Source organism: Westerdykella ornata (genome assembly GCF_010094085.1).
Source record: "Westerdykella ornata strain CBS 379.55 unplaced genomic scaffold EI97scaffold_8, whole genome shotgun sequence".
NCBI lineage: Eukaryota > Fungi > Ascomycota > Dothideomycetes > Pleosporales > Sporormiaceae > Westerdykella > Westerdykella ornata.
In genome coordinates this window covers 454395-470506 of record NW_022986858.1, presented here as the reverse complement: position 1 = coordinate 470506, position 16112 = coordinate 454395, and the positions used below count along the sequence as shown (strand labels likewise).

Here is a 16112-nt window from a genome sequence, read left to right as displayed (position 1 = left end):
GCCCTGCTTGCAGATCCATGGATCGCCCCGCCATTGTCGTGTGAGGAGGCCCACGTGCAGAGGGGATTGCTTTTATCGAGCCACTCTCCAAAGGAAGATGCTATCAAAATGTCTCGGGAACGTAGCTTGCTCGATATCATTTGCATATAAGCGGTTTGAAATACCGCCAACACGTAGTAAACTTTTTTCTCTGTCCTATCACCAGTTGGGAGATCACCCTGATAGAACGCCGAAACACCTAACCATGGTAGCATGTCTGAACGCCCCACCCAGGATGCCCTCTGCCCCCGAGGCAGACTCTGAGACTACTGTCGGCCCTCTCCCAATACCATCAAGATAATACAGTACAGTGCGTAATGACAAAGATGATGCAGCAAAAGAAGAGGGGAAATATTGTACACAACGGTGATATACAAGCCGGATCGGATATCTCAGTGAGGAAGATTGGAGTTCAAGAAGCCATAACGAGAACGAAAAGGCCGCTCACCTAAGAGAACAACTCCTCCTCCTCTGACCTCCGGCTGAATCGCGGTCGCCCATTCCCACCCGGACGACCGCCCCTATCACCGCCTGAACGGGCTCCGAAACCGTCTCGACCACCGAATGAACGTCCTCTACCCCCCCAACTGTCACCACCGGACCGTCCGCCAAACCCGCCGGCTCGGGAACCACCACCGCGGCTGTCGTCGAATAAACTTGCACCACCTCTGCTAGGTCGGGAGGCCCGGCGGCCGGAGCCGGCAAGAGTGAGGAAGGACTGAGGCGGCTTCGGCGCTTGCGGCATACCCCATCCGACCTCCGCCCACCTGTTTGCTGCTTCCAGCAGGCCTTGCTTGTCGGATGTCCATTGGAAACTGCCAAAGACCCCCCTAAACGCAGCTTCCAATTGATCGGGATAGACTTTCTGATGAGCATCTGTCACCTCCTTCAGCAGGGTAGCAATTTCATGAGGTACGTCGAGTTGCTCGGCCAGATCCAAAGCGGCTGTCTCGAGAGAGCGATCTTCTTGCATGGGCAGCTTGTGCAGGCGCCTCCGCACCTCCTGCCGCTCGATAGGAGTGACAATGAGCCACCCCTCTCCTTCTTTTCCTGCACGACCAGTGCGACCCAGGCGGTGGATGTAGGATTCGCGGTCTCGGGGCAGACCAACTTGGATGACATGAGTTACGTTGGGAAAATCCATTCCGCGTGCCGTGACATCAGAGGAAAACAAGACGGCAGACTCGGCAAAGCGGAAGCTATCTGAAGCCTTGGTGCGCTGTGCCTGGGAAAGCTTGGAGTGGATCTCGTAGGCGCGGAGACCATGAAGTGGTTTGTCGGGCCTGGGGCCACCACTAAGCTTGAAGAAAACGGATGCGGCAAGAGTCACTTCCGCAGTGGAATTGAAGTAGATGATGGCCTTGAAGGGGCGGCCACCTTGAGCCTTGGCTTTCTTCACCTCCCGCAGGACTAGCTCGTACAGACTCGGCATAATGTTCTCGAAACCAGAAACATGGACGATCTTCTGAGGAATGCGCTCGTGGGTCGGTGCCTCATCCTCGTTGACACATCTCGCGAAGTGGAACCCCGGTTTGAGTGTTCGGCGAACCAAGTCGACAACCTCTCGAGGAACTGTGGCAGAGAACATGAGCGTTTGACGATCAACCTCATCGGGGTCGGGGAGGTAATTTTTGATCTCGACGATTTCCTTCTGGAAACCATCGTCCAACAGCCGGTCGGCTTCGTCCATGATAAGGGCAGCTAGCCGCGGCGCCTTCACGCCGGAGTATGGATCTGAGAAAATGTCGAGCAAACGGCCGGGTGTCCCAATCAGGAGATGGCAACCCTCCCTCTGCGTCTTCTGCAGCATAGCCCTCTTCTGTGTGCCACCCACAGCAGTCTGCACAATGATTCCTGTACCAAAGGTGACTTTCCTGGCTTCCACTGCGATCTGTTCGGCGAGCTCTCGTGTAGGGGATATGACGATGGCCCTGATGTCGTCTGAGCGACCCTTTTTGAAACCACGGGGTCGCTGGGCTAGGTGGGGATCCTTTTGTATTATCCTTTGGACAACTGGGATCAGGAAACCCAGTGTTTTGCCAGTACCGGTCTTCGCTTGGGCAATACTGTGCCATGATCAGATATACTTCTATCCCCATAGGGGTTAAACTTACACGTCAACACCACTCAATGCCTCATTGATGGTCCGAGTCTGCACGTCCGTCATGGTCTCCAGTTTCATCTTCTTCGTGATTACATCGATTACGTTCGGATGCACTAGGCCCCGTTTGGCGAGGTCCGCAAACTTGGTGATGGGCTCTTCGTGAGCGGCTTCTGCGGTGGCAGACTCCGTTGCCACAGCTTGTCGCCACCTTGCGCTCGCGTGGAATGCAGCGACCAGAATATTGTTTACTCGCGGTGCACTCCTCCTCGACGCAATGGACGCCTGTGTGGCCGACAGTTGTATAACTCGCGGGGAAAGGGATGCGGTCGCAACTGCCCTCGAAAGGGCCGCTGGACACCTCCGCATAGCGGTAAACATGATAGGCCGAGCTGAGAGACTCAGCGAGGAAACTAAGTGGGTATCGGAAAAGCGAAAGAGGAGGTCAATCGATTAGGCCGGAAAGTGAAGTGATTAATCTGGGAGGGCGAAGAATGGGTTGTGAAATGGTGGTTTCTGTCTTGAAGGCGTAAAGGAGGGAATTGTGGCTCGATGAAAGTTGCTCTCGCGCTTACTGCAGAAAAATTCAGGAGGGCCGTGCCTCGCGCTGCTCGACGCGCTAGCCTATCTTCACGTGTTGATAAGCTTTTAAATGACACCTGGGCACAGGCATGCACTCATTGGGAGTGATAAAAACCATTGCTCAAGCATGTTACTTCCAGTACACTGCCCACCACGGATTTCAACATCTAGACGCTTCATTCACCTGGACCAAATGCTAATGGCATCTGGTGCATAGAAAAGGTTATCTTGAGCTAACCGGGCCCCGACGGGTCGCTCACACGTGAGCGAGTTTTTCAGAGAAAAACGCCCCCAGCGCAGCAGGGGCCTACAGGCTCAACGCAAATTATAAGCTCAACGCAAAAATCTAGAAAATACAGCGCAACGCGTACATTCTAGATATTTTTTATTTTAATACATGCTGCACGCTAAAAGTACATGCTTTTGCCTACGTATTACAGCTCTTAATCTTTTAAAAGATAAGCGTGTTGCGTTGTTGCGCAAGCTAGAATTTGCTACCTTATAATTACGCAGATTCCGCGCGAGATTGTTCCCCCTAGTAATTTGTATGCGATTTGCGTTAAGCTTATTATTTGCGTTGAGCCTGTAGGACCCCTGCGCAGATTATATAATCGACCCGTCGGGGCCCGGTTAGATGGAAATCTATAACGTTGACAGACTATTCCGTCTTGGCGGACGACGCCATATATGTTTCATCCATCGTAATGAGCTTGACTCCTGAAATTCGTTGCTGGATACCTCCAATCAACCCTTGGATCCACCAAAGTGCAGCCTCATCAATAGCCCATCCCACCTTTCCATCGTTCATCTGGCGGACTGCTTGAGAAACTTGCAGGGTCCTGCGGCCAACCCCCTTCGCAGCTCTGATGCCGGTGCACACAAGCCGCTGACCCGCCTTGTGCTGGCACTCCCACCGATAGGCCTGTCCCACGAGCAATCTAACATACGGCAATAGCAATTGCGTTATGATAAACATCTGGACAACGATTCCCGCGATAATGCGTTGGAGGATCGATGAAGATTGCTGGGGTTCTCTCTGTCCAGTGACCATGCTTCCAGTGCAACCTTGAGGGTGGTTGACTAGAGTATCCATCAGACTTTGCGGCATGACGTAGCGGAGGCTCAACGCTTCTTCATCTGTGAGATTACCGGGAAGTCCTTGGAGGAGGTACGCGATGCCATGAAGGTAGAGCCGACGTGTGAGCAAATCCGAAGTATCCCGATCATCTTGGGAAGCAGCATTGAATTCCCGAGAGGCCAGGTTCATGAGGCTGATTCCTGTAGATTGTCAAAGATGCAAGTCGGTGCTTGGACTTTCTGTGTCCTACCTTGGTTGGCATATCTCCAATTGATGGAACTCTCTCCTCCAAGTGTGGGCTGTACCAGACGCATATTGCTCCAGTTCGCCCTCCTGCCATCACCAAGAAGGCGCTGATAGTCACATCCTATTTCATCGTCTGAAGTCTCCGTCGACTCTCCGCCTAGCGAGTATTCGGGTGGGGGTCTTTCAGGAATCTCCGTCTCATCCCTTCTATCTTCACATTCCTTGAGTTCGTGGCCCTCCGGTCTTTCTTGCGGAGCGGGAATCACAACTGCGATACCTCTTCGAATGATTGCAGATATAACACAGTTGGCCATACTGGAGAACGTGTTCTGCTGGAGTAATCTTAAAACGGAGGAGTTTCAGCTGTCCGTAAGAATATTGCGTGCACATCCTTTGAGACTGGTGCCATCAGCTTGTAAAATACTCGAGCGGAGAATCTTGGAATAACCCCATCACCGCATGCGGAACATGCGAAAGCTAGGAATCACTAATCATAGGAAAGCGAATCCTCGTTCCGTCTGGAAGAGCTTTCTGACGTAAAAGATTCTGCAACAAAAAGTGCATCGGGGTGCTACTGTGATATGCATTCGGGGGGGAAATATGTCTAGCTGCTCACCCGAATCCCGATCATAGTGGCACAGTAGATTTGCAAGTGAAAAAAATTAGTATTGGTGTATATCAGTGGCGCGGATATTAGCATAGCGAAGGATACGAGTAGCATTGGCATTCTGATATCACATTCCACATTTGCCATGGTGGTACAAGCTGCCGGATGGGGTTGGCAATCTACGAAACCGGAAATACGGAGTACACCACATCTAGAAACATAAAGCCAACGGACCTGGTATCATCACTCTCGAGCATTGCAGAACGCAAGATAGAATCAATTTCATCATGTTGGACCGCCTGCTTAGGATTTTTTGCTACAGAGCCAAACTTGGCGCCGGGATTCTGGGAGACCTCTGTCCCCAGAGAACCGTCGAAAACCGCTGGCTATCTGAGGACCCTTACTCGCCTCATATGGTACGCATCCACAGGATATCATTCGTAGAAAACCCATAATCAAACCGAAACTCCATCCGCCTTTGCATGCTGAACCTAGTTCATCTGCTTGATCAAAGCACTGATGTGATGTTCCCGGTTGCCAAGATCCCCTCCCTCGACAAAGTGCTTGAACTTGCGGGTGCGGAAGCCGCCAGTAGGGTTGGACAGCTTGAACGGCCACAGGAAGTTGGAGGCTTGCTTGAAGTTGGGGCCAACAGTATAAATCTCATGGATGAGGTCCTCAATGGAGACAATGCCGAGCTTGCCCAAGGCCTTCTCGATGATCTCGTTGTCGGTGAGCGGAATGCGCTGCTTATCGACCTTACCGTAGCCGCGCTTGTAGATGAGCTCGCGAACATTCTTCAGGGACGGGTATCCGTATGCGATGTACGGCTCGACGATCTTCAGCATCTCGGTGGTGGCCTTGGTTACTTTGATGAAAACGCCGTTGTTGATCTGGAGGAGACGGAGGAGTTGGAGTGTCTTGCGCTTCTTGGGATCAATCTTGTTGATACTGCGCAGTGTTAGCTCGCCTATCAACGTGCACAAATGCAATTTACTGACCCCTTGATGCGGATGGCAAAGATAAGCTTAGGCTCAGCAGGGACGTAGAGAGAGCCATCTTGCTTCGCAGCACGGCGCTTCTCGATGAGATCGCGCTCGTTCTTGCGGTACTCGGCCGTGTACTTCTTGGCACGCTCGAAGATGACGGATCGTTTCTGTTTGTTGGCCTAAGAAAGTCTTAGCCAACTTTGATGCTCCTAACTGCACATGCAGATCAAGGGAGACGGTTTATCGGACCTCGCGTTTCTGTTTGAGCTCGGCAGCGCGGGCTTCAGCAGACTTCTGCTGAGCTTTCTGCTTCTTCAGCACGGACTCGGGGACGGCGATTTCGTTGACACTGGTGCTGCTGGTCAGATGTGGTCTTCCTATCTCTAGAACTGTCACTTACCTGGTGCCGGCCATTTTAGCTGCTGTTAGTACTTGTAGATATGAGAAGGTGAAGTCGGTGGTGACGGTTGTGTTCGCGTTGGTGGCAGCGAAGCTTGTGGGTGGATGAAATTCGGTTGTGCGCCAAGAGTTGCTGCTGTGCACGGGTATCGATAGATCCGCCCGACTGGCGCCCCACCAATCGCATTCGCCGGTGCCTCATCAAGCTTCAACTTTTCTTCTTGCTGGCATCTCACTTTCATCAGAGCGCATACCAGCGTTCAGTTTCAGAAGCAATCCTTTTTTCAAGTAGCAAAATGGGACGTGGTCGCGTAGGTCCCCTCAGCACAATTGCATGCTCTTCGATTGACAATCTCAGGGCGGCGGTGGACGTGGTCGCGGAGGCTTTCGGGGTAAAAACAAGAAGGGCGGCGACCGCAGAGATGTACGCACCGAACCGTGGTCCGATATAAGGAGAGAAAATGCACTATTCGAGAGTTATTATAAGACCGGGGGCTTCCTGGACGAGAAAGAGTTCGAGCAAATGTGGAAGTACATGGCCTCGGATCTGCCAAACAGTTTCCGCTTCACAGGCACGAAGGCTGATGCGCTTGCTGTGCGCGAGATCTTCAAGAAGCGATACATCCCCGCCATCACGGCAGTGGAATTCGAGGGTGAGCCTGTACAACCACCGGAGCCGGTAAAGGCCTTCCCAGACGAACTGGTGTGGCACATGAAGACTCACAAGAAGGTTATCCGTCGCTACAAGCCATTTGCGGAGTTCCAGAGGTTCCTTGTGGCGGAGACGACGGCAGGCAACATCAGCAGGCAGGAGGTGGTGAGCATGATTCCTCCGCATTTCCTGGACGTCAGACCGGGAATGGTTGTCCTCGACATGTGCGCGGCCCCTGGGAGCAAGTCTGCCCAGCTTGCTGAAATGATCCACGGCGACGAGGAAGAGCGAGTAAAGAGAGCGGCCAGCAACGAATCGTTCAACGCGACCGATGACGGTGACTACAGCGATGATGGCCGCTCCACCGGATTGCTCATCGCGAACGACACCGATTACAAGCGTGCTGGAATGTTGGTTCATCAAGTCAAGCGCCTCAATTTCCCCAATCTCATCGTCACACAGCATGATGCCTCTATCTTCCCTTCAATAGAAATGCCGCCCGCCCCAGGTTCAACGAAGCCTCAGTATCTGAAATTCGACCGAGTGCTGGCTGATGTCCCTTGCTCCGGTGACGGCACCGCCCGAAAGAACCCCAATGTCTGGCAAAAATGGACCCCAAGAGATGGACTGGGCCTGCATAACTTACAATTACGCATCCTCATGCGCGGACTCCAACTCCTCAAGAAAGGCGGACGGCTCGTGTATTCTACTTGCAGTCTGAACCCGGTGGAAAACGAGGCCGTTGTAGCCAGCGCTATCCAAGCATGCGGAGGCACATCCAAGGTCCAATTGGTTGACTGCTCCAATGCCCTCCCAGAACTGATCCGAAAACCAGGCCTAAACCAGTGGAAGGTCCTAGATACCTCGCATATCAATGGAGAAGAGAAGATCAACCACATGTTTACCAGCTATGAGTCTTTCTTGAACACGAAGGAGAAGTATGAAAAGGAGGAGCCCGCCCGCCAGTTCTCCAACAAGATTACGCGGAGCGTATTTCCCCCCGTCGATGCGCCATCGGAAGCAGAACGCATACCGCTGGAGCGTTGCGTAAGAGTTTACCCCCATCTGCAAGATACCGGTGGCTTCTTCATCGCGGTATTGGAGAAGCTGGACGACATCAAGGTCGCACAGCCGGGCGCGTCGTCGAAAGGGAAAGCAGGGTCAACGGATGCTACTCCCGTACCGGTGCAGGCCAGCGAACATAGCGATGCCACTCCTCAACTCTCAGCCGAAGATGCTGTTCCCTCAGCACCCAGTCCCACTAAGCGTAAGCTGGAAGACACCGAGGACGATGCCGCATCAAAGCGGTTCAGAACCGAAACTGAGGACCCTGCGCAAGACGCCACCAACAAGGACGGGACCACCACCAGTGAACCTGTCAACGACACCACATCCAGCACCCCCGGTCCCAATGGGACTTCACAAACCCCCCAACCACGCCTCAAGTCCGAATCTCAATCTCAAAAAGAATACTTCGAGTACCTACCCAAAGACGACCCCACCGTCTCCGACATCCTGTCTTTCTTTGGCATCTCGCCACGTTTCCCTCGCGACCGCTTCCTCGTCCGCAACAAGGAAGGCCTCGCCCTCAATAAGATGTATTACACATCCGAGCTCGCCAAGACGATCATCACTCACAACAAAGATCGCGGCATGCGATTTATCCACTGCGGGGTTGTCATGTTCGTCAGCCACAAGATCAAAGACAAGGACGCCATGAAGGCTCCATGGCGGCTGCAAAACGAGGGCATCAAGATCCTCGAGCCCTGGGCCGGCAAACGCATAATAACTTGCAAATCGCGCGACGAGTTCTACCGCCTGCTCATCGAGATGTTCCCCAAGTTGCCGAAAGATGGGTCGCATGAGCTAGGTGAAGTGGGCGAGCAACTCATGCAGCTGGATATTGGATGCTGCTTCTTGAGGATCGAGCAGGATGAGAGTCAGGGGTTTCCGTTCAGGATGGTGTTACCGGTTTGGAGGCATCCGGGAAGTGCGAATTTGATGGTGGATAAGGATGATAGGAAGGCGATGCTTCTTAGGTTGTTCAATGAGGAGAATCCGAGGATTATCAATCATGTGATGGAGAAGGCGAAGGAAGAGGCTGAGAAGGAGAGTGCGGAGGCAACGGAGGAGGCGGAGGGGGAGACTGAGGCTAAGGAGGAGGATACTGAGATGGGGGATGCGCCAGTGGGAACGGAATAGTAAGACAGTTCGATATGTAAGATTCGGGAATTGGGAAATTTATGTCAGGCGATGGGATCGGATTCATCTCATGAATATCTAGAGTTCTAGCGTCTGTTTGAACCGTTTCGGATGGTCAGGCAGGGTGGCTGATCCGTGTGCGTTTTGTTTCCCTGCGTACACGCATTTATATACTCTGCCCTTTTTCCAATTTGTCCACAACCTCATCAATCTTCTTGAAGCTCCAGCTAGAGAAGAAAGCGGGATACAAGAAGGGTCTCAGGTCGAAGCGGTTATCATCAGGAGAATATCCCTCAGCATGATACGCAGGGGTCTGATACTATGTTAGCTCCCACTCACCAGAAAGTAACAGATCGGCGAGTACTCACCATCGTGGTCATCTTATGCCTATTAATTGCATAAAAATGATGGAACCTCTTGACCTTATCCGCCACCTCCCTAGGCCCATACTGCTCCTTCCAATCATGCAACAACCTCAAGAACATACTATAAGGTCCCAACTTGTCCTCCTTCCTCAGCTTGCCGAATATCGAAAGCTCTGCATATGTCATTCCCATATCGGCCTCATCAGATTGCACATAATCCGAAGTGATGGGCTCGAGCTCCGCAGTAGGCGTAGCATTGATGAACTCCTCAAGGATGGGCAGTTGGAATTCAATACAGGCCCAGCGGATGAAGCGCTTGAGATCGGTCTTGGAGATGCTGCCAATGGGGTTGATGTCGGCGGAGGAGCAATCGTACTTTGTGAGGTAGCCGCGGAGACACTCGTCGACGTTGCCAGAGCCGAGCACGAGGAGACTGCCGCCGCCTTTGCGGTTGCGGACCGTGGGGAGGAGCTGTGCGAAGTAGTATGCTGTGACCATGCGGGTGCGAGCTTGGATGTTCTGGAGAGCAAGGTTCTCCGCTACTGTGCCGCCATGGACCTTGAAGTTGGGCTCGAAGCCTGTGGCCTGAGTGAGGAGGTTCTTCTCGGCGTGGAAGACGCTGTCGATGTTCAGGTCGGTGTGGTAGGCCCCGATGTCTTTGGCTAGTCGCTCGGCTCTGGAGCGGGTTTCCTGGCTCGATTGGGTTTCCATGCCCATATAACAGGTGTGAAGGATTTTATTGCAGAGTTCTTGTGCGGTCTTCGGCATCCACTCGGGGTCCTCGAAGGCCCCTGTCAAACGCTTTACATCCCCTTCTACTTGCTTGTTACCGTCCTTTAGGGCTTGCATGACGATGCGACACATGGAGAACACCAAAGTGGCCGTCGAACACGAATCTATCCCTCCTGAAAGCGGGATAAAGAAACCAGCCGCCTTGCTTCGTCTCAAATAGTCCCACAGCCAGCAGGCAGGGCCCGACGCAATCTCTTCTTCAGGCAGATGAATCCGCGGTGGCCGTTTCTCGGAAGGGGTAACAGAAGGGTCGAAATCCAGACCCCAAGAAAGACTGAAGTCCGTTTCGACACGCTGATACGCCGCCTGAGTAGTGAGAGATTGCAGCCCACGTGAGGGAGCAAATCTCGCACTCCGTACTTCCTGGATATCGATGACCGCAGAGACGACCTCGACATCATTCAAACTGAACTGCGACCCCTGAGCGACTATCTTGCCGTTTACCACAATCATCGCACATCCATCGTAGTACAAGCGGTCCCCGTCACAACCCTGTTGGTTAGCATAGAGATAGACACCGCCGCTCAAAGCTGTTGCTCCAAGAATGAGTGACATGCGCTGATCCAGTTTCCGGAGGGAGTGATGAGAACCGGAGGAGTTGGTGAAGATCTCGACACCGTCCAGGGACATTTCAATGTGAGGCGCGCGAGGAGTGAAGAGTTCTTCGCAGGTTTCCGCTCCCAGGCATGTATCCTTCGTCTGGATTACAGCGTCACCTATCTTGACGGTGTGGCTTCCCTGGTGGCGGGCAATGGGCTCGGGAAGATAGAAGTCCTCGACCAGCTTTGGGCGCCAGGGGATAAAGTACCGCATTTCACGGTAGTTTCCATCGTTGGCAAGGAAAAGTTTAGGCCGGATTAGAAGAATCTTGCCATCCAATGCGATAACACGACTACACTTGTCAGTCCAGGTTGAGTCACACAGGATCACCTGTATCAAAACCTACCAATTGTAACGATTGTTCTTGTGCTGAATCGGCATTCCCACATCGATGAGGATGCCATGGCAGCTCTCGTCCGTTAAAAGGTCGAGGAGCTTCTCCCAGCTGTGAGTGTATATATCCTCTTCAAGGAAGTGGTCCAGACAGCCATAACCGCAGATCTATTAGGAAGTTGGCGAGGCCTTCAACAAGACCGTGATTCCCAATCTCACCTCGAGTTCGGGACCAACTCGCAAGGTACAGCCTTGGGATTTGGCCTGGTGGATGCTCTGCTTGATGCGGGCGAGATTGCCTTCGAAATCCAACGCCCACTGGTTCAGCGAGCAAGTCGCAACTGGGGACGCGGTCAGCGGCCGGCGTCTTGAGCGACGAAAGAGATTGCAACCAACGCACGTTTCATTAGCCTGCCCATGTTCGCATCCCCAGTTCGGCGTAAACGTAGAATGAATGAAGTGCCGTTGAGATTGGCTTTCCAGTGATGCAAGGATAGACCGCCCTAGATCCATGTCACATGACACAAGACCCACCGCTCTGGTTCTGGTTCTGCGGCGCCCAGCCCGTGAATGCACGGCGAAATTCCCCGGAGAGCCGCTGTCCGCCTCCCCCCCTCCCTCACCTCTCACTCCACCCTGGAATTCCTCAGCAGTGCCACCGAGTGAAAACCCTACTGGCTCCATCCCGCGGGCGCCATGCCTAGAAGCTCTCCGTCCATCACGCCGTCTCGCCGCTAAACACTCAAGCAAGTCCACGAGCACTGCAGTCGCCTCAGCTTCACGACCTTTACCTCTCTTGGCCTTCCCCGCGCGGTATGCTCACTTCACCCACTGCGCCCGTCTCTGCCTTTCCTCTGCGACGCGTCGCCTGTCCCGCCGGCCTTCCCATCTTGCACTGCCATGAGCACGACGGCCGGTGAAGCGGTAGCTGCGGATGTGCAGAGAGCCATGGACCACGCAGAAAGGACCAAGGAGCGGGAGTTCTACAGGTTCGTGCACTCTCTTACCGGCTCACAGCTCCGTCAGCACTGACTTCTCCCTCCACAGGTACTACAACCATTCGCAACGTTCACAGTCCGAGAACCTTTTCAGTGCTTCCCCCGGGTGTCAAGCGCTCCAGCAGCACTCGTTGACGAGCCCTGTCGTTCCGCCGCATTTGGATGCCCAGCCTACGCCGTCGGACGATAAGGCGCTTACGGCATTTGCGCAGCTGGGAGCCCTGCGTTTGAATGCACATCGTGGGCTTATCAGTTTCTTTGACAGAAGGAATTGCTATATTCTTGCAGAGGCAACGCCGACGCTGTCACTTCAGACAGGTAATGCGCAGCGGGAAGGCGACAGGCTGCAGTGGGGAAGATGCGTGTTTCCCAAGCAACAGAGCATCTGCCATTACACGGTCAATATGAAGTCGAACCGGGACGCGGACGGGTACGGCCAGATACCGTCACTCGTGGTCAACGACCTCACCCTGGACGACCGCTTCAAGCACTTCCCTTCTGTGGTTGGCCCAGCCAAAATCCGCTTTTATGCCGGTGTTCCCATAAGGAGCCCAAGTGGTCACAACATTGGTACCTACTGTGTCTTGGACGAGAAGCCACGTGACGGCATATCGGATGTGGACATGATGTTCCTGAAAGACATGGGCATGACAGTAATGCGCCATCTTGAAATGACGCGCGCTTTGGATGACCATAGAAGAGGAGGGGTAATGGTGCGGTCCCTCGGTTCGTTCGCAGAAGGCAAGTCCACCCTCGAGGACTGGTCGCAAGATCTCTGGAGCCCAGCCCCCGCTGCCGCGCTTCACGCGGACGACATGCAATTGCCATTACCTCGGCGCCGCCGACGGGCGAGATCAAGCGTAGATGGATCGACGGCGGAGGCTCGAGAACTTGTCGGCTTACATAAAGGTTACGAGGACAACAATTCCACCAGCCCCAGTTCACAGAGCCAACAAATAACTCCTGAGAGTTCGGTTCCTGGAAATGATGCCCTTACACCCGCCTCCGAGGTTCTCGACCACCAACACCTTTCCAATGCTGCTGTCAAGACGGCATCTGATGAGACGAGAGACTCCGATCAGAGCAGACTCTCGCCTGAAATGAAGTCACTGTTCAGCCGGGCCAGCAATATGATTCGGGAAGCCGTGGAAGCTGATGGTGTTGTATTCTTCGATGCTAAAGTTAGCACATTTGGTGGTCTGGTGGAGGACGAGTTCGCCCAGGAGCAGCCGGCAGAGGTTATTGAGCAGGACAAACCTTGTGCGATATTAGGCTCCTCTTCAACTGCCACTACTCCCCCAGTGTCCGAACGTCAAATACCCCTCTACGAGGCCGAGTTACGGCATCTACTGCGATCCTATCCACATGGTCAGATCTTCAATTTTGACGATGAGACAGCATGGACATCCAAGCCTGGTGGACGAACCAGTCGCTTTGACATATCGCACGTGCTTAACGAGAGCCTTGGAGGAACCATTTCCGATCTCAAACGTCCAGATTCTGCAAGGAGCCAGGACGATGAGAGAATCCTGAAAGAAACGTTCCCAGAAGCTCGTACCATGGTCCTCTATCCCTTATGGGACTCTCATCGCGACAGATGGTTTGCTGGCGCCATTATATGGAGCTCCGACCCCATGCGTGTCTTTACTACTGAGCAGGAACTTAGCTATCTTGCGGCTTTCAGCAATAGTATCATGGCCGAGGTTGCGCGTCTAGATATCAAGTTAGCGGACACTGCCAAGGGCGATTTCATCTCGTCCATCAGCCACGAATTGAGATCACCCTTACACGGCATCCTGGGATGTTGTGAGCTACTCAAGGATTCGGAGATGGACACTTTCCAATCAAACATGACTCAAACAATAGAGACGTGCGGCAAAACCCTTTTGGATACGATCAACCACGTAAGCCTCCCTGCCCATGCTCTAGTTGCACACGCACCAACAACAGGTTACAGGTTCTCGACTTTGCCAAGATCAACAGCCTCACCAAAGGCGCCGTGAAGCGACAGAACAGGCGTTCGCAGAGCACCAAGCATGTGATCAGTCCAGCTCAGAGCCACACCAACGACATCATGACCCTCATCACTGACGTGGACTTGAGCGTCCTGACCGAAGAGGTCTTGGAGACGGTCTTTGCCGGCTACAGCTTCCAGAAGACTGCCTCCCAGATCTATGGAGCTCCATCTGCTAAGTCTGATTCTCCCCCAATTGCAGTCGTTGTCGATATCGAGCAGAGCAACAACTACGTGTTTCGTACACAGCCAGGAGCCTGGCGTCGTGTCCTCATGAATCTATTTGGCAATGCGTTGAAGTATACACCCGCCGGCTATACAAAGGTGAAGCTCCAGGCGATCCCAAGCAGTGATCCGAATGACGATACGTCGGAGCTGCGCCTCACCGTCCATGATTCTGGTATTGGCATGTCTGAGGACTATATCAACAACCGCCTCTTCCATTCCTTTGCTCAAGAGAACCCACTTACTCAGGGTACAGGACTTGGGCTATCAATTGTCAAACAAATCATTCAATCCCTAGGCGGAGATATTGAGGTCCGAAGCCGGAAGCACCATGGCACCAAGTTCACAGTTACATGTCCCCTTAAGCCATCCATGTTATCACCAGCAGATTCGCCCTCAACCGCCGACGGAGATCTCCAAGCAATCAGGAAACGGACTCGAGGGAAAACTGTCGGCTTCGTTGGGTTCGACATCGAGAGCGACTATTTCCCCTCGAAGAGCGCCAAGACTAGGAGTGCAACGAACTTGGCTCTCCGTGCTCTTGAAGACACATGCCGAGACTGGTTCGGTATGAGCGTACAGCGTTGCAAGATGACTGCTGGCAGCGTCAGTGGGAACCTGGATCTTCTAGTCGCTACAGAGTCTGGTGCCACTTGGCTAAGAACTCAACCTCACGCAAGCGCCTCATCGACGGCTCCGGTAGTCGTAGTTTGTCAGGGCGCTGCCTCTGCACACTCAACGCTCGCAAAGACAGACGCCGGACGAATCTTCGAATGCATCTCCCAACCATGCGGACCGCATAAACTCGCCAAAGCGCTTGCGTCCTGTCTAGACCGTCACGAGCATCGTCAAATGATGCAATCCATGGAGTTGATCACTGAGCTGGACGCACCCACGCCCAGCGCAGATCCCCTGAGCATCAGAGAACGGGCGTTCTCCCTCGATCCAACCGCTCTGACCACCCATCTCTCGCATCTCTCTCCCCCGCACCGCGACCAACGCCTCGCGCAATCCGAACACAGCCGACCCCATCTCAACCCCGCCCTCAGTGCCCCCGTTATAACCCCAAGCCCAAACCCTCTCAAGCAGATGCGACCGCTGACACCGCGCCCGCTCCACTGTCTCGCCGCCGACGACAACCCCATCAACCTCCGGCTCCTCCGCACCTTCGTTGACAAACTGCACCACAAACACACGCTGGCAACCAACGGCCGCGAAGCCGTCGCCGCGTTTAAAGAAGCCGCGTCCCATTCCCGGCCCGGCACCATCCCTTTCGACGTGGTGCTCATGGACATCAACATGCCCGAAATGGACGGGTTGGAAGCCACGCGGCAGATACGGGCGTATGAGCGGGACGCCGGGTTGAAGCCAGTGACGATTATCGCGCTGACGGGGGTGGCGAGTAGTGAGGCGCAGCAGGAGGCGCATGTCAGTGGGGTGAATCTGTTTTTGATCAAGCCGGTGCGGTTGAGGGAGTTGGAGACTGTGCTGAATGGGGTTGTTATCGGGGACGATGGGGGGAGTGGTGTTGGCAGTGGGATGGCAAGTCCAAATGGGACTGCAAGTCCAGCTGCGACGGGAACTGCAATACGCACTACCGGTACTGGTGCCACCAGGAGACTCAACGGCAACTGCAGCGCCATTGAAGAAGCGAAAGACGAGTCACAAACGAACGACGACGCGGTATGAAACGGACACGGTCATGTATATCATTGCATGATGGGTTGGCTTGCCCACGGCCAGGACGGATGATGTTCCAGATGCAACGAATTTGGCATTTCAGGGCGCTCTGTGAAGATGGGCATGGGATGGATGGGCATGGGAAGGATGGGGACGGTAGGCCGCATGATTACTTGTTTTTCTCTTTTCTCTTTTCTCTTTTCTCTTTTC

The 16112-nt window shown here is 53.7% G+C and overlaps 6 protein-coding genes across 6 annotated transcripts; 2 read left to right on the top strand and 4 right to left on the bottom strand.

The window, feature by feature from the left end:
• Positions 1–120: 120 nt before the first annotated feature.
• Positions 121–2689, bottom strand: EI97DRAFT_432734 (DEAD-domain-containing protein). The gene is made up of 2 exons (XM_033798228.1): positions 2154–2689; positions 121–2105 (listed from the first exon to the last, which is right to left on the bottom strand). The coding sequence occupies exons 1-2, from the start codon at positions 2519–2521 to the stop codon at positions 488–490; spliced, it is 1986 nt and encodes a 661-aa protein (XP_033654658.1). The 5' UTR covers positions 2522–2689; the 3' UTR covers positions 121–487.
• A 646-nt stretch (positions 2690–3335) lies between these two features.
• On the bottom strand, positions 3336–4124 carry EI97DRAFT_310211 (uncharacterized protein). Its single transcript, XM_033794601.1, has one exon. It carries the CDS (start codon positions 3987–3989, stop codon positions 3381–3383), a length of 609 nt encoding a protein of 202 aa, XP_033654657.1. The 5' UTR covers positions 3990–4124; the 3' UTR covers positions 3336–3380.
• A 794-nt stretch (positions 4125–4918) lies between these two features.
• EI97DRAFT_432732 (60S ribosomal protein L7) lies at positions 4919–6081 on the bottom strand. The gene is made up of 4 exons (XM_033798227.1): positions 6043–6081; positions 5892–5991; positions 5655–5821; positions 4919–5604 (listed from the first exon to the last, which is right to left on the bottom strand). The coding sequence occupies exons 1-4, from the start codon at positions 6054–6056 to the stop codon at positions 5145–5147; spliced, it is 741 nt and encodes a 246-aa protein (XP_033654656.1). The 5' UTR covers positions 6057–6081; the 3' UTR covers positions 4919–5144.
• A 184-nt stretch (positions 6082–6265) lies between these two features.
• EI97DRAFT_397037 (S-adenosyl-L-methionine-dependent methyltransferase) lies at positions 6266–9202 on the top strand. The gene is made up of 2 exons (XM_033796351.1): positions 6266–6352; positions 6400–9202. Exons 1-2 carry the CDS (start codon positions 6338–6340, stop codon positions 8893–8895), a joined length of 2511 nt encoding a protein of 836 aa, XP_033654655.1. The 5' UTR covers positions 6266–6337; the 3' UTR covers positions 8896–9202.
• EI97DRAFT_489688 (NAD+ synthetase) lies at positions 8979–11404 on the bottom strand (the record flags this gene model as incomplete). Its single annotated transcript, XM_033802225.1, has 5 exons — positions 8979–9208; positions 9264–10944; positions 10999–11153; positions 11205–11326; positions 11386–11404. 5 exons carry the CDS (start codon positions 11402–11404, stop codon positions 9062–9064), a joined length of 2124 nt encoding a protein of 707 aa, XP_033654654.1. The 3' UTR covers positions 8979–9061.
• Positions 11405–11924: 520 nt separating this feature from the next.
• On the top strand, positions 11925–15737 carry EI97DRAFT_361720 (uncharacterized protein; the record flags this gene model as incomplete). The annotated part of the gene is made up of 3 exons (XM_033794967.1): positions 11925–11978; positions 12109–13887; positions 13941–15737. Coding segments are annotated over 3 exons (3630 nt in total), but the record flags the coding sequence as incomplete, so codon positions are not given.
• Between the last annotated feature and the right edge of the window lie 375 nt (positions 15738–16112).

Bases quoted from the DNA above. Each gene is read 5' to 3' on its own strand.
- EI97DRAFT_310211 (XM_033794601.1), bottom strand. From the start codon at position 3,989: ATGAACCTGGCCTCTCGGGAATTCAATGCTGCTTCCCAAGATGATCGG.
- EI97DRAFT_432732 (XM_033798227.1), bottom strand. The intron at 5,822-5,891 runs GTCCGATAAACC...AGACTTTCTTAG, and splicing joins AGCTCAAACAGAAACGCGAG to GCCAACAAACAGAAACGATC. The intron at 5,605-5,654 runs GTCAGTAAATTG...AACACTGCGCAG, and splicing joins TTTGCCATCCGCATCAAGGG to TATCAACAAGATTGATCCCA.
- EI97DRAFT_432734 (XM_033798228.1), bottom strand. From the start codon at position 2,521: ATGTTTACCGCTATGCGGAGGTGTCCAGCGGCCCTTTCGAGGGCAGTT. The intron at 2,106-2,153 runs GTAAGTTTAACC...ATCATGGCACAG, and splicing joins GCATTGAGTGGTGTTGACGT to TATTGCCCAAGCGAAGACCG.